At 48.3% G+C, this 27550-nt stretch overlaps 1 protein-coding gene across 3 annotated transcripts in view; it reads right to left on the bottom strand.

Annotated features, from left to right (window-relative positions):
- Positions 1–27550, bottom strand: part of Cfap251 (cilia and flagella associated protein 251) — a 76329-nt gene that overhangs the window by 48360 nt on the left and 419 nt on the right. Inside the window, exons 1-8 of one of the 3 annotated variants that reach the window (XM_076560816.1) lie at positions 26307–26363; positions 24957–25719; positions 23445–23816; positions 17674–17811; positions 14481–14590; positions 6659–6770; positions 6282–6362; positions 1020–1097 (exon numbers count right to left, since the gene is read on the bottom strand). In XM_076560816.1, coding sequence (XP_076416931.1) covers positions 1020–1097; positions 6282–6362; positions 6659–6770; positions 14481–14590; positions 17674–17811; positions 23445–23816; positions 24957–25706 — 1641 coding nt within the window. In that variant the 5' untranslated portion in view covers positions 25707–25719; positions 26307–26363. Of the gene's footprint in view, positions 1–1019; positions 1098–6281; positions 6363–6658; positions 6771–14480; positions 14591–17673; positions 17812–23444; positions 23817–24956; positions 25720–26306; positions 26364–27550 lie in introns of those variants that run through there. The other 2 variants (XM_015996472.3, XM_076560817.1) reach the window with 2 other exon arrangements.

The raw sequence follows: 27550 nt of genomic DNA, 5'->3' as shown, positions 1-27550 counted from the left end.
TGATATTCACAATGCTGCAGAGGGACCGTGCCTGTCATCCTAGAGAGACCTGCGGTCACTCCCTTCCTGCTCTGCTCAGCCTCTGAGGCCATGAATCTACTCCCTGTCTCTGTGGACTTACCTAGTCCAGCGTTCCATATAAATGGAATCATAACACTCCACAGCCGAACTGTGTGGCTTCTTCATCTTTATTTTTCCCTTCTTTTCTTTTTTTTAGACCATGCTGGCCTCGAACTCACAGAGATGCTCTTGCGTCTGTTACCTTAGTACTGGGATTAAAGACGTGCACCACCACACGCGGAGCATTTTGGTCACTGTCACTAGTGCTGCCGCAGTGACAAGTTAGCCGGAACTATTTGTAGGAGCACCTGTTTGCAGTTCTGTAAGGCGAGCGCCTCGGAACTCAGAGTCACAGTTTCTCCGAGGTAGAGGCAGGTAGAGGGGGAATTGGGGCGCCTATGGTCGAGATGCATTGTTTACACGCATGAAATTGTCAATTTATTTAATGAACTATTTTTTACTTTAAAAAATTCCTTTCTGAGCCAGGTGGTAGTGGTGCACACCTTTAATCCTGGCACTTGGGAGACAGAGGCAGGCGGATCTCTGTGAGTTCCAGGCCAGCCTGGGCTACAGAGCAAGTTCCAGGACAGGCTCCAAAGCTACACAGAGAAACTCTGTCAAAAGAAAAAAAGAAAAAGAAAAAGAAAAAGAAAAGAAAAGAAAAAAGAAAAAATAAACAAACAAAACAAACCTCTATCTTTTAAACCTATTAAATATGGTCAAATAAATATTTGCCTCATTACCTTAAAAAATGTAAATGAAATTTAATTATCTGCTTCTAATTTAATATGCTAATTTCCAATGAGACTAAGAGAAATGCCATAATTAAATCAAAATGTTTAAATACATGCTCACTTTTTCCAAAATAGATGCACTATTATTATACGATGGAACATCTGTATTCAAAATCTAAACCTACGTTTCCCTCCACAGTTGGAAACGGCTCTGCCTCTACTTACCCAGGAGTAGAAGATGGCCTGCGTCTTGCTGTTGCTCACCAGCTCTTTGTTGTTCCTTGGGTTGAAGGTGAGGTAGTTCTGCAGCAGAAGGCGTGAACATGTGTTACATGAAAAAACGAACCTGCAGCCGGGCGGTGGTGGCGCACGCCTTTAATCCCAGCACTCGGGAGGCAGAGCCAGGCGGATCTCTGTGAGTTTGAGGACAGCCTGGGCTACAGAGTGAGTTCCAGGATAGGCACCAAAACTACATGGAGAAACCCTGTCTCAAAAAACCAAAAAGAAAAAAGAAAAAAAGAAAACGAACCTGCCTCTCACTGCTTCAGCTGAGCGTTGCAATTAAATAATAATTTCAATTCAAATAAATAACTGAGTAGGGATGGACATAACAATGCAAAAGACTTCAAACCTGGGAAGCAAAAAGAGCATTTAAATCCTGGCTGTGAAGTAAGTAGGGTAAGATGTGTTCCTTTTACAAGTTTTATCTATTGTAAGTCATCACGCATAACAAGCCAAGAATAAACTACAGTCACCATTTAGTTATTCATTTGCTCTTTTGTTTCCCCCATTGGGCAGTGAACCCAGGGTGTCCCTCAGCTAAGCATACCACAGCCTCTACCCCATCACTAATAATCGTCAGGCTGTGTCCTTTGAGACAAAGGCTGGCGCATGCACACTTGGGAGACTGACAGGGCCACAAGGGATCTTGGACCGGCTGTGAGGCTTCAGAAGGGAATTCCTGCCAAGACAGTATGGCGTGAGCTGTTGGCGCCCTTCCCAAAAAACCAACTCTGCGGAAACTGAAGCGAGGGGGAACCGTTAGATGCAGGAACCGAACAATAACAACAGCTATGGAGACAGAAACCCCCGAAAGGGCTGGAAGGTGGGAGCCTGTGTAGGGAGAGGGGGCTGCAGTCTGGGGTACTGGTGGCCTGGCACAAGATGAGGCAGGGCAAGCTGTTTCTGCCCGGGGCAGACTGTTTCTGCCCCCACTCCCGCCCCACCCCCTGCCCCCTTGCCAGCCCCATGCTCTATCACAGCAATATAAACGTGAGCCACCAATGTCTGTGTTAGACTCACAGGCCAGCACACGGGCCTGGGGGTGATATGGACTGGTGGAGTGCTTAGCCAGACCTCCCCAGGGCTGGAAACCAACCTTTAACCAGGGCACTTTCGGGTCAAAGTGTCTTTTCTGCCAAGGCAGTTATCTACTGAACTGCAAGGAATTTCTATACTTTTGTCTTGTGTCTTTTTTCTTTTCCCCTGAGACAGGGGCTCACTCTGTAGACCAGGCTGGCCTGAAACTCACAGAGACCCACCTGCCTCTGCCTCCTATGGGCCAGGATTAAAGGTTACAAGGTTGGCCATCATTTAGGGGAAATAAGCCTTCAAAAATAAAATAAAATAAATTGTTAGGATTCTGTACATGCGCAGCTTGGGTCTAACGTCTTACATCATCAGCAGGCGCTGACACAACCCCCACCTTAAAAAAGCCTGGTCCCCTTCCCCACACCCATTTTCCCTCCTAATAAAGCTCTAAAATCTAACATTGGGTTCTGCCGTGGCCCGTGACTTTTCCGCTGACCAACCAGCCCCGTATTACCCGTCATAAACAAATAATGAGAAAGGAAGTCTTGTCTCATCAAAGCATCTGCTCTTATTAGTCACCGGGAGGGAATAACCTAAATGCCCGTTAACAGAGGTTAAACAAGCAGCTGACACACCCAGGCACCACCGGCCCAAACTGAGAAGTTAAAAAAATAAAATAAAAAAATCTGTGACCAGGCTCACAAAGTAAGCTGAGTGAGAGAAATGAGGCTGGAAAGATCGCGCCGCGGGTAAAGATGCCTGGTGCTCGCCATGCAAGCCTGACAGCCCGAGTTCGATTCCCTGAAACCCACATACACGTGGAGTGAGCTGAGCGTACTGGCTCCACAGAGCTGTCTTCTGATTTCTAGGCACACAACCTCCCCCAAACACACGCGCACACAATGATAATTATTATGAAAGTAAACATTAACAAGCCAAAACTTTCCGGGGTGGAAGGCAGTCTAAAAAAAAAATTTTTTTTTTAAATATATATTTGTGTGTGTGATTGCAGGCCCTCACATGGAGGTCAGAGGAACTGCATGGCTCCCTCTGCCGTGAGTTGCAGGGGTCCAACTCAGATCATCAGGCTTGTGTGCTAACTGCTTTTACCTACTGAACCCTTCTAGAAGTTTTATGTGAAGAGCAGTGTGCTGGTTTGAAAGAAAATGGCCTCCAAAGGGAGTGGCACTATTAGGAGGTGTGGCCTTGTTGGGGGAAGTGTGTCACTGTGTGGGCGGGATTTGAGGTCTCCTGCTCAAGCTTCCCCTAGTGAGACTGACAGTCAACTTCCTGCTGCCTTCTGATCAAGATGTATCCAGTACCCCTCAACCTGTCATGATGATAATGGACCGAACCTCTGAAACTGTGAACCGCCACCTCAATGAAATATTTTCTTTGTAGGAGTTAGTTGCCATGGTCATGGTGTCTCTTCACAGCAAAAAAAAAAAAAAAAAAAAAAAAAAAAAAAAAAAAAAAAAAAAAAAAAACCCTAACTAAGAAAAGAGCAAAGGGCAAAAACTAGGAGGAGATACGGAGCCCACAGGAGCTAAGTGATGTGATCTGCTCCGTGCTGGTTCAGGGGGCCGGGTGGGGGTTGGGGGGTGAGGGGATAGCCGGAGGAGACCAAGGGGTATAGTGAGCTAGCCCTCCAAGGAGTAGTTAGAGGGAGAAAGAAACACTGTGGGGGTGGAGGCAGCTGCAGGCTCTGGAGTGGGAACAGGCTAGTGTTTGCCCCTCGTGGGTTTATTATTTATTGTGTATACAGCGTTCTGTCTGCATGTATGTCTCCATACCAGTAGAGGGCACCAGATCTCATTCAAGATGGTTGTGAGCCACCATGTGGTTGCTGGGGATTGAACTCAGGACCTCTGGAAGAGCAGCCAGTGCTCTTAACCTCTGAGCCATCTCTCCAGCCCGGCCCTAACCTCTCAGTGGCATATGAGAAATGCTGTCAGCCGTCAGCCACAGGAACGGCTGTGGGGAAAGTGAAAGTGACGCCGCCCGCTGGACTAACCGGACACCTCTGCCGTGGAATGTATCGAATACTGTAGCCACCCGGCCACCTGTGGCTGGGGAGAACTTAAAATGTGGCTAGCAGAGCTGGAGAAGCAAACTTGTCATTTTGTTTCACCGTCATCCATGGAAACCTAAACAGTGCCTTTGGCAAAGTTGCAGGACACAAAACTAAGGAGGCGGAATCCAGCTGTGTTTCTATACAGCTGCCGTGAACGACCTGAAAAGGGGAATTAGGGAAGCGATTCCACTTTCAAAAGCACCAGAAAGGGAAAAAAATATGCAGGGGTAAATTTAACTCAGGAGGCAAAACGATTTGTACGTTCAAAATTACAAAGCCCTGCCCAAAAAAAGAATTGAAGATGGCATACACAAACCGAGGGACACCTGGTGCTCTGGGATTGGAAAACAATATAATTAAGATGACAATACTTCACAAAGGGATCTACAGACCCAGTGGGGGAAAGCCCTGCAGGCATTATGTACAGAAACAAAAAAACCCGAAGCCAACTGTGGCAGCACACACCTGTATTTCCCCCCCCCACCCTAGAGGCCAAGACCCAAAACCAAGGCTACCTGGGTTCAAGGCTACCTGGCTGCACATCCAGGACCTGTCTCAAAACTGCCAAGTCTGGGACTGGTGTCCTGGTTTGCGATACAACATTGATCAAAAGCAACTGGGAGAGGAAAGAGTCTGATGGAGGGGAGCCAGGGCGCGGACACAGACTACAATCTTCATGGAATGCATGACTTTCTTTCTTTTTCTTTCTTTCTTTTTGTTGTTTGTTTTTGTTTTGTTTTTCGAGACGGGGTTTCTCTGTGTAGCTTTGGAGCCTGTCCTGGATCTCGCTCTGTAGCCCAGGCTGGCCTCGAACTCACAGAGATCCCCCTGCCTCTGCCTCCCAAGTGCTGGGATTAAAGGTGTGTGCCACCTCCACCCGGCAGCTTGCTTTCTTATACAGCCCAGGCACACCTGTCCACGGATGGCACCGCCCACGGTGAGCTGAGCCCTCCCCCACATAAAATTGATCAGCAATCAAGAAAATGCCTTGCTTACCCGCAGGCCAATGTGGTGGAGACAATTGCTCAGTTTAGAGTCCCTGTTTCCAGATATGCCTAGGTCTGAGTCAAGTTAACAAAAGCTGAACAGCACACCCAGGAAGTGGCTCGGCACCTAAAGGCGTTTGCCACACCAGCCTGAGGACCCAAGTTGGGATCTCCAGAACCTATGCAAATGTTGATGCCTGCTTGTATGTGATTCCAGCCTCAGAAGGCGGAGATGGGGGAATCCCCAGACAGCTGGCTAGCAAGAGTAACCGGATCAGTTGGCTCTGGGTTTGATTGAGAGACCTTGCCCCAGTAAGTAAGGTGGGAGAGCAATGGAGGACAATTCCAGACATAAACTCTTGCGGCCCCCACATATGCACACACACGCACACTTCACACACACGCACATGCACATGCATGCACGCATGCGTCTAAACAGCCACATATGGCTGGCTGTTGGGTCAGTGCAAATTCTGAGTGATTGACAGAAGGGTGGAGGTGGGGCAGCTGGACATCTGACTGCATCAGGACCGGAGTTTTGCTGAGTTGACACTCTTGAGTTTCAGGTCCCATGACCCAGGAACCACAGGGCCAGCTATAGACCAGTCCTCTATATACACACCGGAGGAAGAAAGAAAACATGAGAAGCAGTGTTGTGGGACACAGAGGCCTCACAGCAGCACTCGGGCTGTCCTAGCCAAGCCGTCTTACACAAACTGACACCGATGTATCCACAAACCTCACCAACTCACCGCAACGTTAGAGGCAGCCGAGCACCTGCTTCTGGAGTAAGGAAGGTTGTTGTCGGGGTGGCTTTAGATAGATTACTTAATAATTAATAGCGGCAGTCCACAGACGTTAATAACTCTGCACCTGCATGTTTGTGTAGATTATGGGAGATAACCTAAGTAAAGAACTGAGCAGGAGCTAGGACGTAGCAAGCGTGTCAAACACATTAGCTGTTATTAGGAAGGGTAAACCGAGGTCTGGGCTAGGAAAGTATTGTTCAAAGGCCCTTCTGCACCATGACAAAACCCCACCAACACAAAGAGCCCCCCACAAGGCAGCCTCAGTGTAAAGCACGGGCTAGCACTCCCAGGCTCAAACGCGACGCACCTGGAAACCATACTCTTTGGGAAGATCGAGAGTGCATGCAGGCTTCTCCACTGCCAAAGTCCACTTCCAGATGCACACTTTCTGCAAGAGAGAGCATAGTGAAGGAGAGAAGAGGCCCCTGAGGGCGCAAGGAGAAGCCTATGGATATGGGGACCCTGCGGTCTCAGGTAACTGAGCAAAAGACTTAGTCGGGCCCTAGGCATGGCGCCCCCAACTCTGCACTGTGAAGTCTAGAACATACACACACACACACACACACACACACACACACACACACACGCACACACACACACACACCAGGTGGTCTGTGCAGAGGTGGCTGCAAAGACGCCTGGCATGTTGGCCAGCTCAGAGAGGTCTCCTAAAGGACTCTTTACCTGGATTTCGGCATCTGAGATAGTAGCCAGAAGCTTGGCGTCACGGGTGATGGCTATGGATCTTATGCCATTGCCTTCTGGACAGCTGTCAAATATGGTGTGCACAGGGATTCTGAAAAACAGGACAGAGAGGGACGGCCTTGCCGAGGGATGCCGGGCTTCCCAGCGAGGCTGTGACAGGGCTGGACTCAGCCCAAACCTTCCAAAAACATAACAAAGTATGATTGATGTCTATGCAAAGGAATAGTCATGTCTAATAACATTAGTGTCTAAATAATTTATTCTTTTTATTATATATATGTTTTTGAAAGATTTATTTATTATGTATACAATGTTCTGCCTGCATGTGTGCCTGCAGGCCAGAAGAGGGCACCAGATCCCATCATAGATGGTTGTGAGCCACCATGTGGTTGCTGGGAATTGAACTCAGGACCTCTGGAAGAGCAATCAGTGCTCTTAACCTCTGAAACATCTCTCCAGCCCTTTTTTTATTTTTTTGAGACAGCGTTTCTCTGTGTAGCCCTGGCTGTCCTGGAACACCCCTGTAGACCCAAGTGCCACTACCACCTGGCAATTTATTCTTTTTTAAATATTTATTTTATTTTAAAGTGATGTATACATGTGCACAGATATATACATGTAAATGGCCTGTGGAGGCCAGAAGAGGACATTCGATCCCATGAAGCTGGAGTTACAAACGGTGAACCGCCAGACATGGATGCTAAGAACTAAACTCAGCAAGAGCAGCCGGTCTCTTAACGGCTAAGCCTTGTTACCAGCTGTCACCCCCACCCACCCACCCCTTTTTTTCCAACAAGATCTTGCTCTGTAGCCCAGGTTGGCCTCCACATTATGATCCTCCTGAGTGCCGGGGTTACAGCTATGAGCTAGTAGGCACAGCTGAATTAATTCACTTTTATTCATCAATAATACATGAGCAAACAGTCATTATTATTCTTTCTTCCACAAAGAGGAAAGACGCGCTGATACATTGCAGGACTCAGACACACCCCGAGAATGTGATGTTAATGAAGGAAGCCAGACATAAAAGCTCACACACATGCGAGCCCATGGATAGGAAATGTACCAACTCTGTAAGCAGAAAACAGACTGGAAGGAGGGGAGGGAGGGGGGGGGGACGGGGACCGGGACGGGGACGGGGGACGGGGACAGGACATTGGGAGCCAATGCTCCCAGGGGATGATTACATTGTTTTGTAACAAGGTAAAGGGGATGCTTCTGTAACACTGTGACCAAATGCCCGCCCTCACAGCAAACGTTCATGTGTCCAGTTTTCTGTTACTTGAAAGTTATCTCAGTAACAACAGCAGGTCTGACTTGGAGCAGCAGGGTGAGTGTGCTGGGTGCTGTCTTCAGGAGCACTCCGGTCCCTCGTTCACTTCTTCCTGGCGCCGATTCTATCCAGGGCACTTTTGCCAGACATGAAGGATGCTGTAAGGCTTGAACCGGCAATGTCCACAAAGGCCTGGCTATCAGCTGATAGACTGTGGGAAAGTGACTGGATCCTGAAGGCTTTATGCTCATCAGTGGATTAATTCCTGGATCGATTCATAGTATGATGGCATTACTGGGTGACGGTAGAAACTAGAATGTGGGGCTGGGGAGGTGGCTCAGTGGTTAGAGCACTTGCCATGCAAGCCAAACCAGAGTTGGGGTCCCCAGAATGTGCACATAAATGCTGGGTGGGTGCAGCGGCCCACTTGTTAATCCAGTGCTTGGAAGGCGGAGACAGGGATCCCCAGAGCAAGCTGGTTAGCTCGACTAGCCAGATCGGCAAACTCTGGGTTCAACTGAGAGACCCTGTGTCAATGAATAAGGTAGAGAGTAATAGAAGATGGCTCCCCAAAGTCACACTCACACACACACACACACACACACACACACACACACACACACACAGGGGTGGGGGAGACTAGAAAGTGGGGCCTTACAGAAATAGTCCCTGGGGTCATGTCCCGGGAAGATAGCTTGCCCCAGGCCCTTCGTGCGTGTGCGTGTATGTGTGCGTGCGTGCGTGTGCACGCGTGTGTGTGTGTGTGTGTGTGTGTGTGTGTGTGTGTGTGCGCGCGCGCGTGTGCGCTTCCTGGCTAGCGTGAGGTGAGCTGCTTTGCTCCCGTGCGCGTACTATGACTTCCAGGCCCCCAGGCTCTGCCTCCCAAGAGACTCAGGGCAGAGGATGCTTCCCGCCAAACCTGACGACCCCAGTTTGATCCCAGGGACCTGCGTGGTGGAAGGAGGGAACCGACTCCCACAAGTTGTCCTCGGACCTCCATACTTGAGTCACCACATGCCTGTGCCTCTCAAATAAATGGATGTGATAAAATAATAATAATAATAATAATAATAATAATAATAATAATAATAATAATGTTTTAAAAGCAATTGCTGGCTGGGCGGTGGTGGTGCATGCCTTTAATCCCAGCACTCAGGAGGCAGAGCCAGGCGGATCTCTGTGAGTTCGAGGCCAGCCTGGTCTACAGAGTGAGTTCCAGGAAAGGCGCAAAGCTACACAGAGAAACCCTGTCTTGAAAAACCAAAAAAAAAAAAAAAAAAAAGAAAGAAAGAAAGAAAAGAAAAGAAAGAAATTGCTGGTAGAGAGGGAATTAAAACGTTCTTCTTCACTTAAAAGTATATCTGTGTACCACATGTGAACCTGACACCCACCAAGGCCAGATGAGGGCACTGGGTCCCCTAGAACTGTAATTACAGATGATTATGAACCACCATGAGGGTGCTGGGAATCAACCTGAGTCCTCTGGAAGAAAAGGGCTCTTAACCACTGAGCCATCTTTCCAGACCACAATTAAAACATTTGTTTAATGAGGTTTGAGCCGAATAAGTGACCAAAACATGTGAAAAAAAATGTGCTGGATGGCGGCGGCGGCGGCGGCGGCACATGCCTTTAATCCCAGCACTCTGGAGGCAGAGCCAGGCGGATCTCTGTGAGTTCGAGGCCAGCTTGGTCTACAGAGCGAGGCACCAAAACTACACAGAGAAACCCTATCTCGAAAAAAAAATAAATAACCCAAGTGCAAACAGGCAAACACAGCCTGCTCCCTTGTGTGGACATGCACACTCCTCAGACACGTAAAACCTGGAACAGATTCCCAACGTACTTCGTGGTTCTGGTTTGGAGCCTGGGTTTGAGTAAGGAGACATTTTCATGTTTTCACTTCCACACTCCTACTCTGTGTCCATGCTGAGACGCACAACAGGGCAGTTCATTCAGAGTCTTGACACATGCCGAATTCAGTTAGGTGACGTGCAAACTGCAGTGGGAACTAATGAATGCAAGAGAGGGCAGGAGCAAGTATGTGGGGGTGGGAGGTCGCTGACTTCGACTGGGAGGGGTGATCGGGTGGCAGTGAGACCGTGGGCTGTGTGGCGCCCCACATTTTCTTACTACAGAGCCTCTGTGACAGCCGCTATGAACAGGCCTCTGTGTGCCACTGGCTGGGACACAGTCTGTGCTCCAGCTGAAGGACACTGGCTCTCTGTCATCTGGGAAGTGTCAGCGGACTAAAGTGCAGCCCCAGACGTTCCCATGGCAGCCCGCACATCGCTGGGGATGGGATCACGAAGCTCACGGCTGGAGAATGGACCTCAGCCCTGGAGAGTCATGGAACATCCGACTTGACCCTGAGGGAACCCTGACCCCAACGCAAGAGGATGTCCACAAAAGTCTCCCAACAGAAGGTCATGTCAGCCGTGTCTCTTCTTGGGAGCCTCTGTGGACAGTCGCCTTCGTGGCTAGACCCAATGGGAACAGTGCTGCCCATCACTGCTTTCTTCTTTATGACATGGGCTCCCAGCTAGACAGAGTCTCACTATTGTAGCCCAGCTTGGTGCTGTGGAATAATCCCTTTGTACACTGTGAAGATTTGTCACTCAGGTTGGTTTGACAAAAAGCTGAACGGCCAATAGCTAGGCAGGATTTGGGGGCAGAGAGAACGCAGGGAAGAAGAAGGGTGGAGTCACCAGGCAGCCGCAGAGGAAGCAGGAGATGAACTGCTGTACTGAGAAAAGGTACTGCCACATGGTAGAGCAGAGATAAGAAATACGGGTTAATTTAAGAGGTAGGAGTTAGTATCAAGCCTGAGCTATCAACCGAGCATTTATAATTAGTAATAAGTCTCTGTGTGGTTATTTGGGAGCCCACTGGCCGGTGCCTGGTTTAAGTTTTATGATCTGATAACTTATAGCCCATACAAAGATTTTTCAGAGGTTGTTTCTGGTCTTAGAATTTAATATTCTCTTTATTAAAGTGACAAATTGAAGAAAAACACTATTTTTCCTTAAGGTTTTTGTTCAATTGAAAAGTCTTACTCAGGGCTGGGGATGTAATTCAGTGAGGGAGTGCCCACAGAGCCTGTGTATGACCCCAGGCTCAATTCGTACTACTGCAGCCACGACCATAGCAAAAGATTAGCTGGATGTGGCGGCCAACATCTGTCAGGCCAGTAGCTGGAGGCTGAGACAGGAGGATCCTGAGTGTCAGGCCAGTCTGGGCTACACAGTGAATTCCAGGTCACCCTAGATTATCTAGGAGGTCACTGTCTCAAAACAGATCCTACTCACTTTATGAATGTAGCATATTTTTCAAAGTCACCTTTGTGCAGCTTTGATTGATGTATAACTACACAAATTTGGCTATTAATCTTAAAAAAGCTTTTTTAGGCTGGGTGTGGAAATATAATACATTCAGTTTTATGGTTAAGTTTTTTTGTGGTCTAATTAAGAAACAAATTTCTCACCAATACTGAAGTAATTCCTACAAGTCTAATAAATTTATCCACAAATATGGCAAACCTTCAGTTTTTGTAAGTATTTCTAACACTGTTTATAAAGCTCAAATGATTTCTATTTAAAATCAGAAGTTGAAATCAGCCACACATTTTCAATTAGAATCACAAATCTAATCTGCTAGAGACTCCGATACGTCAAATTCTCTTAAACTTTATGCAGTCCTTAAAGTATGAACAAGTTTTTTGGGTCATATGTAAAGACTACAGAGCTGAGTGAGGTGATTGGAAACCTCTCCAGGGCTGAGGTCCCTTCTCCAGGCTCCCATCCCCAGCGATGTGAGGGCTGCCATGGGAACGTCTGGGGCTGCACTTTAGTTCGCTGACACTTCCCAGATGACAGAGAGTCAGTGTCCTTCAGCTGGAGCACAGACTGTGTCCCAGCCAGTGGCACACAGAGGACTGTTCATAGCGGCTGTCACAGGGGCTCTGTAGGAAGAAAATGTGGGGCGCCACACAGCCCACAGGGACCTCAGGCATGCAGGTGGGGACAGGCTCCCTGTCTGAGGAAAGAGCCTTTGTGGCTCTGGTGCGGGGTATGTGTTCTCTGCAAGCCAGGGTCAAGAGAGCTACACCATCAGATTTATTCTTGGGAAATGACTGTACAAAATACTGTGCAGAAAAACCACACGATGAAGGCCCTCTGTGTGTGTTTAAATCAGTAGCAGATGTTCCAGAAGGAAGCACACCAGACTGATTATCGCTGGAAAAAGCGCTGTAACCGGCGATGATGGCCAGCGCAGACTTCAATTTTCAGCTAAAACAATTCACTTGGGTTTTCAGAAAAATTGTGACGAATGTCTTCAGGGACGAGTCATGCCTCATTCCTGTTGCGCTGAGGGTCAACGGAATTTGAAAGACAGCGCAGGGCTGGCGAGGCGGCTCAGCAGTTAAGAGCACTGGCTGCTCTTGCAGAAGAGCTGGGTTGGTTCCCACACCCACACGGCAGCTCGCAATCATCTGTGACTCCATTTCCGGGGGATCTGACGCCCTCTTATGATTTCCCACACCCATAAGATAAAATTAAATACTTAATTATTCGTGTGTTTGTGGATGGGTGTCTCACCTGCATTTATGTCCGTGTACTATACACATGCAGTGTCCCCAGAGACCAGAAAAGGGCGTAGGATTCCCTGGGATTGGAATTACAGATGCCTGTGAGCTGTCATGTGGCAGATGAGAATCGAACCTGGGTCGTCTAGAAGAGCAGTCCGTGATCCTAACCACTGAGCCATTGCTCAAGTCTCTAAATAAATATTTTTTAAAACCAAAAAAGACTGGAATGCTGTAACAGGGTGAGCTATTTTATTTTATTTATTTATTTATTTATTTTTGGTTTTTTGAGACAGGGTTTCTCTGTGTAGCTTTGCACCTTTCCTGGAACTCACTCTGTAGCCCAGGCTGGCCTCGAACTCACAGAGATCCGCCTGGCTCTGCCTCCCGAGTGCTGGGATTAAAGGTGTGTGCCCACACTGCCCGGCTCAGGGTGAGCTTTAAAGGTGTTTCGCTCCAGGAGAGAAGCACCAAGTCTACATGCTTCGTGACTCCGTTCCCAGGCAACGTCCGGAGTGGACACATCCATGGAGGCAGAAGGTGTGTCAGAGGAGCTGGGGGAGAGAGGATGGGAGCGGCTCAGAACGCGGCTGCTGTTGCAGTGACGGCCACATCTGGAAGCAGCTCACTGGATTATACATTTAAAAACGGCTGCCGGATGTGGTGGTGCACACTTAGAACCCCAGTGCTCAGGAGGATCGTGAGTTCAAGGACAGACTGGATCTATAGCAAAACCCTGTCTCAAAACAACCCAGAAATAAATTATAAAAATAACTAGGGCTGGAGAGATGGCTCAGAGGGAACAGGCACCTGCTGGCAAGATTGACTGCCTCAGTTCAACACCCAGAACCCACATAGAGGGAGAGAACCATCTCCCACTAGTATCTATGAACCCCACACATGTGCTGTGGCATGTGTGGGGACGGACACACACACACACACACACACACACACACACACACACACACACAAATAAATGTAAAAAGTAAATAAAATGGTTAACATGGTGGCTCACACCTTTAATCCCAGCACTCGGGAGGCAGAGCCAGGCGAATCTCTGTGAGTTCGAGGTCAGCCTGGTCTACACAGTGAGATCCAGGGTATTAGAAGAGAACACACTCTGCAAGCTCTCCTCTAACCTTCACTTGAAGGCCATGGTGTGTACACAGACACAGACACAGACACACACACACAGACACACACACACACACACACACACACACAGAGTAAAAATGTAATTTTAAAAAGAAAGGAAGTAATTGAGTCTTTGCAGGTGCAGTTGGCTAAAGTGACGTCATACTGGATTAGGAAGGCTCTAAGGCCCATGTCCTGTAGAAGAGGACACACAGAGACGGGGGCAAATGCCACGAGAAGATGGAGGCAGAGACCAGATGCCAAAGGACACCCAGGACTGCCAGCAGCCAGCAGAAGCGAAGGGAGCAGCCTGGGACAGTGTCACCCTCAGGGCCCCAAAGGAATAGACCTGCTGGCACCTTAATTTAATACCTCTAGATCTGTAAGAGAGTAAACTACTATTTAAACACACACACACACACACACACACACACACACACACACACACAAAGTAGTTAGTTAAAGATAAAACTATACACACACATACACAGAGGGACAGATAACAGTGGACTTGAAAAAAAAAGGACTAGTTATAGGTAAAGGCTGCAGAGGACCCTCTTAAAAGAAAAAAGAACTTCAATGAAAATCTGATGTAGAATTAAGGTCCCTGACTATGACAGATTAAGCATCCAGTGTGTGCTCTACCCTTTCATGAGCTGGGTTACTGTGACCCTCCCTCGGTCCAGTCTACTCTGGGCCACCAACAAACCAAGTTTCTTGGCAGCAATATTATTTAGCCCTTTCTCGGTCACAGTGGTGGATGACCCTCTGCAGGAATTAGAATGAGGGAGATTCGACCACACGGAGCCTACCCTGTGAAGGAGTCCCACATAATTATGAGGCAGTCTGGTCCTTTGTCTGCTGTGGCAATCCATCGCCTGTCCTCGCTGACACAGAGGCAGGAGATGATGTTAGGGTGGCCCTATGGAAATGCAGAAGACATGCTTAGAAACAGTAAGGATGGGGCCTGGTGTGGACCTCAGGGAGGGCCGAGTCCACATAGCTCTGAGCTCTTGCCAAAGCTTGCCTGCCTGGAAAGCGGCTTCCACGGGCCCTCCCAGAGGTTTCTCTATCTCTTGTTGGGGTTAGGGGTGGGTTCCCGAGCTTTCTCTTCCTCCACAAGACTAAAGGAGTTATGCTCACCAAAGGAACAGGTCCTCCCTAGGGATGGAGGTGAGTGGCCAACCCAATCGGGACCTCTGAACTCCCTGCCGACCTCGTCCTCCACAAACACTGCTCACTTTGGATCACCGAACAGCTCTGCAGGTCACTGGTGCCTGATCCACTCTTAACACCCTAGTCATTTCCCCACACAACAAAGGAATCTTCCAGAAACGTACTCAAATATAACAGCATTCTTTTCTCCCCCACCCAAGACAGGTTGTAGGCGGAGTTTTCCTGTCCCAACTTCCTGTTCCCAAATAACTGGCAGCTGCTTCCCAAATAACTGACTCAGAGACTTAATATAAATTATAAATGCTCTGCGAATAGCTCAGGCTTATTACTACCAACTCTTACATATAAATTAGCCCACATTTCTTATCTATACTTTGCCATGTGGCTCATGTCTTGCTATCTTATTTTCTACTTATCCTGCTTCCTCAGGATATCCTTCTAGCTCCGCTCTCCTCCCATCATTCCGCTAGGTTGCTTGTCCCACCTATAATTCCTGCCTGGCTACTGGCCAATCAGCTTTTTATTAAACCAATCAGAGTGACAAATATTCAGTGTACAAAAGGATTATTCCACAGCAACAGGGTTTCTTTGTGTAGCCCTGGCTGTCCTGGAACTTGATCTGTAGACCAGGCTGGCCTCAAATTCACAGAGATCCCCCTGCCTCTGCCTCCCGAGTGCTGGGATCAAAGGCGTGCGCTGCCACCACCTGATTGATGACAACACTCTTGCAGGACATGGTCCCCATTTCTCCTCCTCTCCCTCCTGATTTCCTCCTACCATCTAACCTGTACCATCACACTGACCGACCTCTTCTCTGGCACACACACACAAGGCCCTTGAACCTGCTTCTGTCTGGAAGGTTCTTCCCCAGACTGTCCTGTTGGCTCATTTTTCAGGTCTCAGCAGAAACAGGATTTTCTCAGGTCCTGCTAGCCAACCTGAGGTCTCTCTCGCATCATGACTTCCTTAGCACGCCTTCCCATCTTCTCTGAATGCTTACTCTGTGCTTATCTGTTTATGCTCCCTGTTTCAACGCCTGTTGATATCACACACTGGGAAATCCATGAGGATGGGGCCGGGTCAGTTTTGTTCATGGCCACAGGCGAATAATCTGAAACCCAGCAGCAGTTAGGATGTTAGGTTGTAAATAAATGGCCAAGGTCAGTCCTGGTGGTGCACGGGCATGGCTAGGCTCTTGTGGGTTATGCTCCTTCTGGGCTGTCTGCCCATCCCAGCCACCTTCCCTATGTGGTTCCTGTACTTGGTGATACATGCTTAATCCAGCTTCAATGGGACTTGCTCGATGTTTTTATCAGAAAGGAAATCCCTTTGGTTGTATCTCAGTATCACACGGAACACTTCCTAGGTGCTTAGGAAATACTCTGAGATCCTTTCGGTCTTAGTATGGACTACGCAAGGTCCTCTAGCATCACACATTCATGAAAAGGCAACACATTAGCCGGGCGGTGGTGGCGCACGCCTTTAATCCCAGCACTCGGGAGGCAGAGGCAGGCGGATCTCTGTGAGTTCGAGGCCAGCCTGGGCTACCAAGTGAGTTCCAGGAAAGGCGCAAAGCTACACAGAGAAACCCTGTCTCGAAAAAAAAAAAAAGAAACGAAAAGGCAACACATCAACTAATAACCAAGTCAACAATAGAGCAGTAGACACTCAGACAGGTAAATTTTGACGTTGAAAGGGGTCAAGCTATCAGGGATGGAGGAAGCAAGCAGTGTGAGGAAGGCAGGCATGGAGGATGCCCAGGGCCGGGGCGAATAAGAAAAACTGTGGAAACAGGGAAGGATAGGAGGACCCCTGGGTCCTGAGTACTTCCGTGTCCTGAGACCTAGAGCCACTGCATACTAACGCGGTCTGGGCCAGTCACTGTGACACTGTGAGCCTGTTTCTCCTTCTGTCACACAGACCTCGTGACATCTCCCTTCCAGCATGGAGAACCCGAGTCTAGGTGGATGTGGGTCTGTATCCCCAGTTTTCCAATTCTTGAAATGTTAAAATTAGTATCAATGACTGTTAGCCACTAGGTACTGATTAGACTCATGGACAGTGGGCAGCAGCACGTACTTCTTTAATTTTCTTTTAACTTATTGCATTTATTTGTGTATCCCCATATGCATGTGCGTGTGTGCGTGCATGCGTGCGTGCGTAGGGCTGTGGGTGTGCATGCACACACACCTGCCACAGTGCACATGTGGAGGTCAGAGGACAGCCTATGAGAGTTGTTTCTCTCCTTCCACCGCGTGGGGCTTGGGGACCAAACTCAGGTCACCAGGCTTGGTGCTGGCAGGCGGGGCCACCTCACCTGTCCTAATGTGTGTCTCAAAAGCAGCGGTTCTCAACCTGTGGGTGGCGACCCTTTGGCAAACCTCTGTCTCCAAAAACATTTACACTACAATTCATAACAGGAACAAAATTACAGTTATAAAGTAGCAACAAAAAATAATGCTATGGTTGAGCCACCCAAACATGAGGAACTGTATTAAAGGGTCACAGTGTTAGGAAGGTTGAGAACCACTGCTCTAAAGGGAGGCATTTGCTAGAAAAAGGAGAGGCCGGAAGGTATGACACTGAGGGAGGCACTGAAGTCAGCCTGGGACCCAAGGCAAAGTTCTATATGTCTGTTACAGGTGTCATCTTCCAGCCCGGCCTGGTGGCACATGCCTGTCATCCCTACCGCTTCAGAGGCTGAAGCCGGACGTTGAGAGCCCAGAGCCGGTCTGGGCTCCATGTCTCAGTCCCTGTCTCAAAAAAAAACAAAACAAAACAAAGACATCTTTTTGTTCAGAGGGAGACAAAGCCAGCCGGCATACCTACCTGGAGGTGGCACTGTGTGTTCCTGAAGACGTTGTAAATGATGGCCGTGTGTGCACAGACGTAGAGGATGACTCTCTGGTTATCTCGGATGTAGTAGACGGGGAGGAAACTGTTCCATCCAAAGGACCAGGTCATGGTCTGGAGGACAAAAAACGAACACAGGGAGCCTCAAGCATGCTGAGCCCAGGGCCGTGGCTCCTGCGTGCTGTGCCCCGCCCGCCTCCGGAGGAGAATGGCTCTGACAGTCCAAGGGAAAAATGAAACCTTTTTATTTGTTTGAAACAGGGTCACACGTAAGCCAGGTGGACCTTAAACTCACTACATAGGGAAAGGGGCCTTTTACTCCCCATCCTCACGATTGTCCTACTTTTTCTAAAAAAAAAATGAAAGAGGGAGGGAGGGAGGAAGGGAGGGAGATGGAAGAGAGAGAGGGTCTTTAACATCATATAAAATACTTTTTCTGGGCTGGAGAGATGGCTCAGCAGTTAAGAGCACTGGCTGTTCTTCCAGAGGACCTGGGTTCAATTCCCAGCACCCACATGGCAGCTCACAACTGTCTGTAACTCCAGCTACAGGGGATCCGACACCTATACACAGACACACATGCAGACAAGACACCAATGCCCATAAAATAAAAAGAAATTTTTTGTTTGTTTTGTTTTGTTTTGTTTTGTTTTTCTTCGAGACAGGGTTTCTCTGTGTAGTTTTGCGCCTTTCCTGGAACTCACTCTGTAGACCAGGCTGGTCTCGAACTCACAGAAATCCACCTGCCTCTGCCTCCTGAGTGCTGGGATTAAAGGCGTGCGCCACCACCGCCCAAAAATAAATCTTAAAAAAATAAAATAAATTAAAAGCAAACAAATAACAACAGAAACCCCCACCACTTTTTCTGTTCTTTACCCCCCAGACCTGAAGCCCCCCACTGTTACTAACACTGTTACTAAGTACTTAAGTAAGTACTTAATGTGATGAATTCCATTACTTCCTGGAAACACAGGGTGGAGAAGGTGTAATAAACCCATTTAGCAGGTTTATAAGAAAGGGAAGCCTCAAGGCAGTGGTGGCGCACCCCTTTAATTCCAGCACTTGGGAGGCAGAGGCTAGCGGAAGTCTGTGAGTTCAAGGCCAGCCTGGTCTACAAAGTGAGTTCCAGGACAGCCAGAGCTGTAACACAGAGAAACTCTTTTTTTTTTTTAATTGGTTTTTCGAGACAGGGTTTCTCTGTGTAGCTTTGCACCTTTCCTGGAACTCACTCTGTAGCCCAGGCTGGCCTCAAACTCACAGAGATCTGCCGGCCTCTGCCTCCCAAGTGCTGGAAGCATTCAGCCTGAATAACTGGTTCTTCTGTCTTGTTTTCTGCTGCTGCTGCTGCTTTCCACAGCTCAGTGGTAGAATACTTGCTTAGCACGGGCAAGGCCCTGAGTTCAATACCAGCACCAATGCAGACACTGGATAAGTAAATCTACCCTTCTGGGAGCAATGCCAAAAGAAGAATTTCATGAAATGAGAAACCCAGGCATCCTGGAAAGGGCCAAACAACACTGAAAATGATCAGGGGCTGCCAGGGTTCTGGAGGAGGAGGGGACAGGAGGTGTGCAGGGAGTGAGACTGAAATGGTGGACATGCAGAGTTACACACCCACCCGTCAAAGCCTGCGGAATGTACGGGCTCATACGTCTGGCTGCTAATGCCATCTGCTAATAGTAATGTCAACACTGGCGTATTGCTGCTGGCAAATGTGCCTCGCTGACGTGAGGGGGAATCTGGAGGAGGTGGCCCTGAAGAGGCCTAACTTCACATTAGTGCAGCCATGGCAGGCCGCAGGCTAACAATGCTGGGACTAGGCCTCACCTTTACAATAACCAGGAAAAGCCAGGAACTGTACCCTGCAGGGGACCAATCAGAACTGAGACAGACAAGTACTAGCCGCTCCAGAACATTAAGGACAGCTTACATCACTTGTATACAAGTTGCCAATCCCTGTTTGACAAGACTTCCTGTGCCTCGCTCCTGCCCAACCAGGAGTTCAACCCCCATCTGAATCCAGAATTCCCCTACCCACACCCACCCCCATCCTTTAGTCCTTAAAAAACCCCGCCTCAACTGAGCTCAAAGCACTCCCCAATCCAACCGCGGTTGAACAGGATAGAGAGCCCAAGCTCGAGCTTGCAATAAAGGTTCTTTGCTTTTGCATATGGACCCGGACTCCTGGTGGTTGGTCTCTTGGGGGCTCATGACGTGGGCATAACAGGCACCATGGAAACTCTATGTACTTACTGTCCACTCAAATTTCCCCTGAGCCTGAAGCTGCGCTCTCCCCCCCCCCCCGCCCCCCCACAAAACCTAATCAATTAAAAGCGGCATCGAAAGTGGATAGTTGAATGGCAAACTGCTGAAGATCAATGAATTACCCTGGCCTATAGCAACAGCTGCCTTTCTCCTCTTGGAACAAAACTTAGGAAGTTGAACCGTGGGATTGGGTATTTCTTCCCCAAGACAGACCCGGCCTGGAACGCACGGTGACTTTTCTCTCGCACAGCGTTCGCGCCCCACACTTCCTGTTCCCATCTGCCTGCTCCCTGGAACTGGTGTTTCTGTTTACATCTCGGATTGCGTGGGCGTGAGTGGTAGAATTGTGGAATTATAATCGTCTCAAGCTGCACCTTCTAGGAACAGAATTACTTAATATTTGCCTTGGTTCTAAAAAAGCTGATGTATGCAAATCAGACTGTTCCTTTGGAGACTTGCTTATCCTAACAGGATCATCATGTTCACCCTGAAGTTTCATCTTGTCATTTTAAAGTTAGTCATGAGAAAGGAAAGGGCTTTGGCTGGGCGTGGTGGTGCATGCCTGTAACGCCAGCACTTCAGAGGTGGATCAGCCTTGGCTACACAGTGCATTTCAAACTAGCCTGGGATGTACAAGTAAACAAGACAAGGGGCCATAAAGAGGGCTCATTGGGGCTGGTGGTGGTGGTGCACACCTTTAGTCCCAGCACTCAGGGAGGCAGAGGCAGGTGGATCTCTGCGAGTTCGAGGCCAGCCTGGTCTACAGAGTGAGTTCCAGGACAGGCTCCAAAGCTACACAGAAAAACCCTGTCTCGAAAAACACAAAAACAAAACAACAGGAAAAAAAAAAAAAAGGTCCCCATAGGTTCATGTATTTTTGAACTCAGTCGCCAGTTGACAGACTGTTTAGGAAGCATTATAAGGCATGGCCTCACTGGAGGAGATGTGTCACTGAGGGTGGGCTTTGAGGTTTTAAAAGCTCACTCCAGGTCCAGCCTCTTTCTGCCTGCTACTTGCAGATGGATCAGGATGTAAGCTCTTAGCTCCAGCACCAGGCCGGTCCTCAAGCCTACTTGCCTGTCTACCACACTCTGCCACGATGGTCACAGACTAACTCTCCAAAACTGTAAGCAAGCCCCCAGTAAAATGCTTAATTTTATAACGGTTGCCATGGTCACGGTGTCTCCTCACAGTAATAGAACACTGATTAAGAAACCTCAGCAAAGGGGTGTGGAGGCAGGAGGATCCCAGGGGCTTGCTGGCCAGCTAGCCTAAAAGAGATGATGAGCTGGGCGGTGGTGGCACACCTTAATCCCAGCACTCAGGAGGCAGAGGCAGCAGATCTCTGTGAGTTCGAGGCCAGCCTGGGCTACAGAGTGAGATCCAAGACAGGCACCAAAACTACACAGAGAAACCCTGTCTCAAAAAACAAACAAACAAACAAATGATGAGCTTCAGGCTAAGTGAGAGGCTCTCAGAAAAATTAAGTGGAACATGGGCAAGAAGACTCAGTGAGTGAAGGTGCTTGCCGCCAAACCTGAGGACCTCGGTTCAGTGCCTCGACCCCCAAGACGGAAAGGGGAAACTGACCTCTGCAAGATGCTCTCTGGCTTTCCCGTGTGCACTGGAGGCTGTGCATGCCTCCTCACACATAAATACACTATAAATTCTTTCCTTCTTTTTTTTTTTAAGATTTATTTATTTAATGTATGTCTGTATGAGAGTGTCAGATCCTATGGAAGTGGAATTACGGACAGTTGTGAACTGCCATGTGGGTGCTGGGAATTGAACCTGGGTCCTCTGGAAGAGCAGCCAATGTTCGTAACCTCTGTGCCATCTCTCCAGCCCCCTACTTCTTCTTCTTCTTTTTTTTAATATAAATTCTTCCTTAAATAAAAATAAATAGAGAGTGGTGGAGGAAACCAGTGACTATTGACAAAGTTGTACATGTCTATAATCCTAGAACTCGGGGCTGAGGTAAGAGTGTTGCAAGTTCAAGGCTAGCCTGGGCTACATAGCAAAACCTTGTGTCAAAGCAAAACAGAAAAACCAAAATCTAACATGAGCTGTGTGGAAAAGGCTCACTCTGGGTCGGGACTAAGTTCTTTACATAGGTAGAGTCAATCTTCCGAAGGTATGGATCCTCAGGAAAAGAAAGGGGGCAGGATAAAGGGGGAAAAAAAAAAAGCAAAAAGCAAGAATGAATCCTAGCAAACGATTTCCACAATGCAGCAGACGGGGAAAGCAGTGGGAGAGGGGCCTCCTCCTTTTCCTGCGCTGGGCAAAGGACAATATTTTTGTGCCTCGCAGATGGCGCCTCCCTGGGACGCATGTCAGCCGCCGCAGCGAGGACAGATTCCTAGGGAAGGCCAGAGATGTGTCGCTTTCTGATGAGGGCCTGGGGACCTCTCAAAGCTCTCCCCCTAGCGGAGGCCGAAAAGTAGACATTGGAGGAGGAACAGTGGTAGCGTCTGAGAAGGAAGAGGGTACAGAGGGGAAGATGAGAGAGAGAGAGCAGAGGGAGGAAGGAGAGAAACAGGATGGGAAAGGAAGAGAGAGAGGGAAAGACCGCGGCGTCTCCCTCGCGGAGTCGCCAAGGCAACAGTCAAACTATGCTGGGAATTTCCGGCCTGCTGAGCAGTGCAATTGAACCCAGATGCTGCCTTCCAGTTCCAGGTCTAACACATGGGTGTCTCCCCAACCCCCCAGCTCTTGACAGAACTTTAAAAGACACACACACACACACACACACACACACACACACACACACACACACACATATATATTAATATTTTTTTTCCAGAGCTGAGGACCAAACCCAGGGCTTTGTACTTGCTAGGCAAGCGCTCTACCACTGAGCTAAATCCCCAACCCTAAAAAGTTTTTGTTTTGTTTTGTTTTGTTTTTTTGGGTCGGAGAGTTGCCAACTGAAAGGACTGAGTTTACTCCTCAGAACCCCTCTAAATAACAAAAACCAGCTAGGCATGACAGAAGTGAGTGGCTGGTAACCCCAGTGCTTAACCAGTAAGATGGGGGATCTTAGGGGGGCTGGGGGTGGATGTCACTGGCCAGGCAGCCCAGGCCGCTTTACAATACAAATTCCAAGCCAATGGGAAACCTTATGGGGGAAAAAAAAGCCCACCAGTGATGGTAGCACGCCTTTAATTCCAGCACTCATGAAGCAGAGGCAGGCCAGTCTCTGAGTTCGAGGCCAGCCTGGCTCATATAGTGAATTCCAGAACAGCCAGGGCTACACAGAGAAACCCTGTTTTGAAAAAACAAAACAAAAGTAATAATAATAATGATGAACAGAGGCTGAAAAAGACATCCAAGGTTATCCTCTAGCCTCCACATGTATGTGGGTGTACACACAACACACATACACACACAAGCACATTCACACTGGATCTTCCCAGACATGCACATGCCCTCTCTCACAGAACTGTCCAAATCCAGGAATGACACACTGTGGGGACACTTACCAAAGGATACACCTTGGAGACCTCTTCCTTCTGGAACAAGGTGTCCTCTGTGGAGGTGGACACCATGGACGCCTTGGAACTCCCTTTGAACTGGTATGATATCTGTCCGTCTTCCGAGAGGAAGTAGGACATCCTTCCAGAGGTTCTGGATTCTCTGTCTCTCCGACCTTGGGCTGAAACTTCTGCCTCCTTGTTAACTTCCTCCTTAACTTCCTGCAGCAGCTTCCACCTGAGAGACTCCATCTCTGTCTCCTCAGACCGGACGGCGGGTGCCTCAGTCACTTCAACTTTTGGACGGACCTCTCTGAAAATCTCGCTTACTTCAGGACTTTGGGAGTGTGTGGATGACTCGTTACTCTCTGAGGTTTCAGACTTTAAATAGAAACCAAAGAGGGGTTGAGGATTTAGCTCAGTGGTAGAGTGCTTGCCTAGCAAGTACAAGGCCCTGGGTTCGGTCCTCAGCTCCAACAAAAACAAAAACAAAAACAAAAACAAAAACAAAAAAAAAAAAAAGATTCTGACACCGTATGTAGTACCCAGGCTACATTTTCCCATGGTGATCTTGTTCCATTCCTAGTCAGCCAGTGTCATAACAGGTGGTTTAAAAGGAAGCCTGGGACATTTTTTAAGGTCTGTCTATCTATCTATCTATCTATCTATCTATCTATCTATCTATCTATCTATCTATCTATCTATCTATCTATCTATTATATCTATAGTATTCTGTCTGCATGGATGCCCTAAGAGAGCACCAGATCTCATTACAGATAGTTGTGAGCCACCATGTGGTTGCTGGGAAATTGAACTCAGGACCTCTGGAAGAGCAGCCAGTGCTCTTAACCTCTGATCCTCTCTAGCCCTGTGCTGGGGACATTTTGTATTAAAAAAAAAAAAAAAAAGAATCATGGCTGTGTTCAGGTTAATTCTTGGCCTCCCAGCAATGCCACACGGTAGGCCCTTCTCAGCACCACTGGGAGGTCCGCCTTTGAACCAGCACTGAGTTCTTTCTTGGGGAGCAGGCTGTGGGAAATCCATACCACTATTGTGTCACGGGAACTTGGTCCCAAGACAAGTGTGTCTCATCTTCAGCTAATCCATTGGCCATTTCCCAGGCAGGTACACACTTCATGGAAGCTTGCCTCGACCAGTCTCCAAACTGGATTAAACCACCCTCCTTGGCATCTCACAGTTACTGTACAGAACATATGGTTTTCTTTTCTTTTTAGTGTGTGTGTGTGTGTGTGTGTGTGTGTGTGTGTGTGTGTGTGTTTTATACAGGGACTCAAGAGCACAGAAGAGGGCATCAGATTCTCTGGTGCTGGAGTTATAGGACACTTTATCATGGATGCTGGGAACTCAAGCCTTGAGTAAAAACAGCAAGGGCGGGCTCTTAACCGGCCGAGTCATCTCTCCAGCTCACTTTGGTTTTGCACCCCATAGCCCGACTGCCATACACCCAGTGCACCACTAACACAACCGAATGACCAGGTGGATGAGTCAGTGTGGACTCACCAGTGAAGATGCGGATGTGGAGGACTCAGAGCTGATGACAATGTCATCCAAGTTGAGCGCCTTTTTAGACTTCTTTGCCGGTTGCTTTATGCCAGGACCTCCCTTTTTCTCTTTTTCCTTCTCCTCCTCCTCCTTCCCCTCCTGCCTCTCCTCCTTACGCTCCTCTTCCTTCTCCTTGTCCTCTTCCTCACCTTTTTCTTCTTCACCTCTCTCCTTTTCCTCCCATCTCACTTCCTCTTCCTCTCCTCTCTTTTCCTCTTTCCCACCTCTCTCTTCCTCTTCCTCTCCTCTCTTTTCCTCTTTCCCACCTCTCTCTTCCTCTTCCTCTCCTCTCTTTTCCTCTTCTCCACCTCTCTCTTCCTCTCCTCTCTTTTCCTCTTCCCCACCTCTCTCTTCCTCTCCTCTCTTTTCCTCTTCCCCACCTCTCTCTTCCTCCCCTCTCTTTTCCTCTTCTCTACCTCTCTCTTCCTCTCCTCTCTTTTCCTCTTCCTCACCTCTCTCTTCTTCCCCTCTCTTTTCCTCTTCCTCCTCTCTCTTTTCCACCTCCTCCCCTCTCACTTCCTCTTCCTCCCCTCTCTTTCCTTCTTCTATCTGTCTCTCCTCCTCCTGAGGCTCCTCCCATGACACTGTGTCTTCGGTTAGACTCTGCTGCAGATTTTCTTCTTCAGAACTTGGATTATATTCCTCTTCTTTTTCTGTGTCTACACGTTCTCCTGTTTCCTCTGGGGGATTTTCTTCTGTATCTGACATCCTGTAGTTTCCTCTAGAAAAAAAATATCGACACACTCAGCAGACCCTTCTGCCTCCTGCTTCAGCTGCCTGATGTGTTAACATATTGAAATGGACAGAAGCAGCTCCAGTTTCTTCCTGTGGGAGTGAAAGGGATGCCATCTTCTTGGGAAAGCCTAGCTCAAATCTTAAAAATCTTTAGAATACATCTTTCTAGGAATGATCTTAGCGCCTTCTAACTCACTTTAAATAATTCATATTCCCACAGGCAGCACAATGCATGAGGCAGACATTAGCAAAGACGTCAGGGACAGGTGGGCTGGTGATCGGAGTGTGGGCTTTACAGTCAAAGGTTCCCTCTACTCCCACGTCCACCAACCAGCCTTGTTCTGTGACCAGGAGCAAGTCACATCTTCCTTCCGAGGTCAAACTTGCTCACAGGCAAAACTAAAAATGAGAATCCTAAATTCTAGCAGGATTTAAAGACTGGGCTAGCACATGTCAAGTGTTTAGTACAGATGCAGCCCGGAGCCTGCAGAAGGGGGTGGCGGGGGTGTTATGGAGATGAAAGCAGCTTTTATCTCCATAATACCTCCTCTCCTCTCTTTTCCTCTTCCTCACCTCTCTCTTCCTCTTCCTCTCCTCTCTTTTCCTCTTCCTCTCCTCTCTCTTCCTCTTCCTCTCTTTTCCTCTTTCCTACCTCTCTTCCTCTCCTCTCTTTTTTTTTTTTTTTTTTTGGTTTTTCGAGACAGGGTTTCTCTGTATAGCTTTGCGCCTTTCCTGGAACTCACTTGGTAGCCCAGGCTGGCCTCGAACTCACAGAGATCCGCCTGGCTCTGCCTCCCTAGTGCTGGGATTAAAGGCGTGCGCCACCACTGCCCGGCCCTCTCCTCTCTTTTCCTCTTCCTCTCCTCTCTCTTCCTCTCATCTTTTCCTCTTCCTCTCCTCTCTCTTCCTCTCCTCTTTTCCTCTTCCTCTCCTCTCTCTTCCTCTCCTCTTTTCCTCTTCTCCACCTCTCTCTTCCTCTCCTCTCTTTTCCTCTTCCCCACCTCTCTCTTCCTCTCCTCTCTTTTCTTCTGTATCTGACATCCTGTAGTTTCAAAAAGAGGAAGTTTCAAAAGAACTTGAAAGTTTAAAAAGTCCTCTGGGGAGTAGATGAGACCCCAAGTCTTACAACCTGAGGTAGACCCCCAGGACTCTCATGCTGGAAGGAGGAAACCAACTCCCAAAGGTTGTCATGTGATCTCAACACATACAATATAGTATGTGTCCCCCAATAAACAAACAAACAAATACATAAAACTAAAAATTTAGTTCTGGGCTGGAGAGATGGCTCAGTGGTTAAAAGCACTGACCGCTCTTCCAGAGGACCCAGTTTTGATTCCTAGTTCCAACACATCTGTAACTGGAGTTCCAGGGGAATCTGATGCCCTCTTCTGGACTCCACAGGCACTTCACACACGGTGTGCAGACATGCATGCAGACCAGACAGACACACAGACACATAAAAATAATTTTTTAAAAAATTTAATTAATGACGGGTGGTAGTGTGCACGCCTTTAATCCCAACACTCGGGAGGCAGAGGCAGGCGGATCTCTGTGAGTTCGAGGCCAGCCTGGGCTACAGAGGGAGATCCAGGACAGGCACCAAAACTACACAGAGAAACCCTGTCTCGAAAACAACAACAACAAAATTTAAATTAATTCCTCTAATACATTCTCTCACTTTCCCCTACAACAAACAAGAATTTAGGAGGAGCAGGGCTGGGCTCATACCTGTACCTGTAGCTCTACATTCAGGAGGTTGAGGCAGGAGGATCATTGTGAGTTCTAGACCAGCCCAATCTTCCTTTAAAAAAAAGAAG

Source organism: Peromyscus maniculatus, chromosome 23 (assembly GCF_049852395.1).
Source record: "Peromyscus maniculatus bairdii isolate BWxNUB_F1_BW_parent chromosome 23, HU_Pman_BW_mat_3.1, whole genome shotgun sequence".
Taxonomy (NCBI): Eukaryota; Metazoa; Chordata; class Mammalia; order Rodentia; family Cricetidae; genus Peromyscus; species Peromyscus maniculatus.
This window is presented reverse-complemented; position numbering and strand designations above follow the sequence as displayed.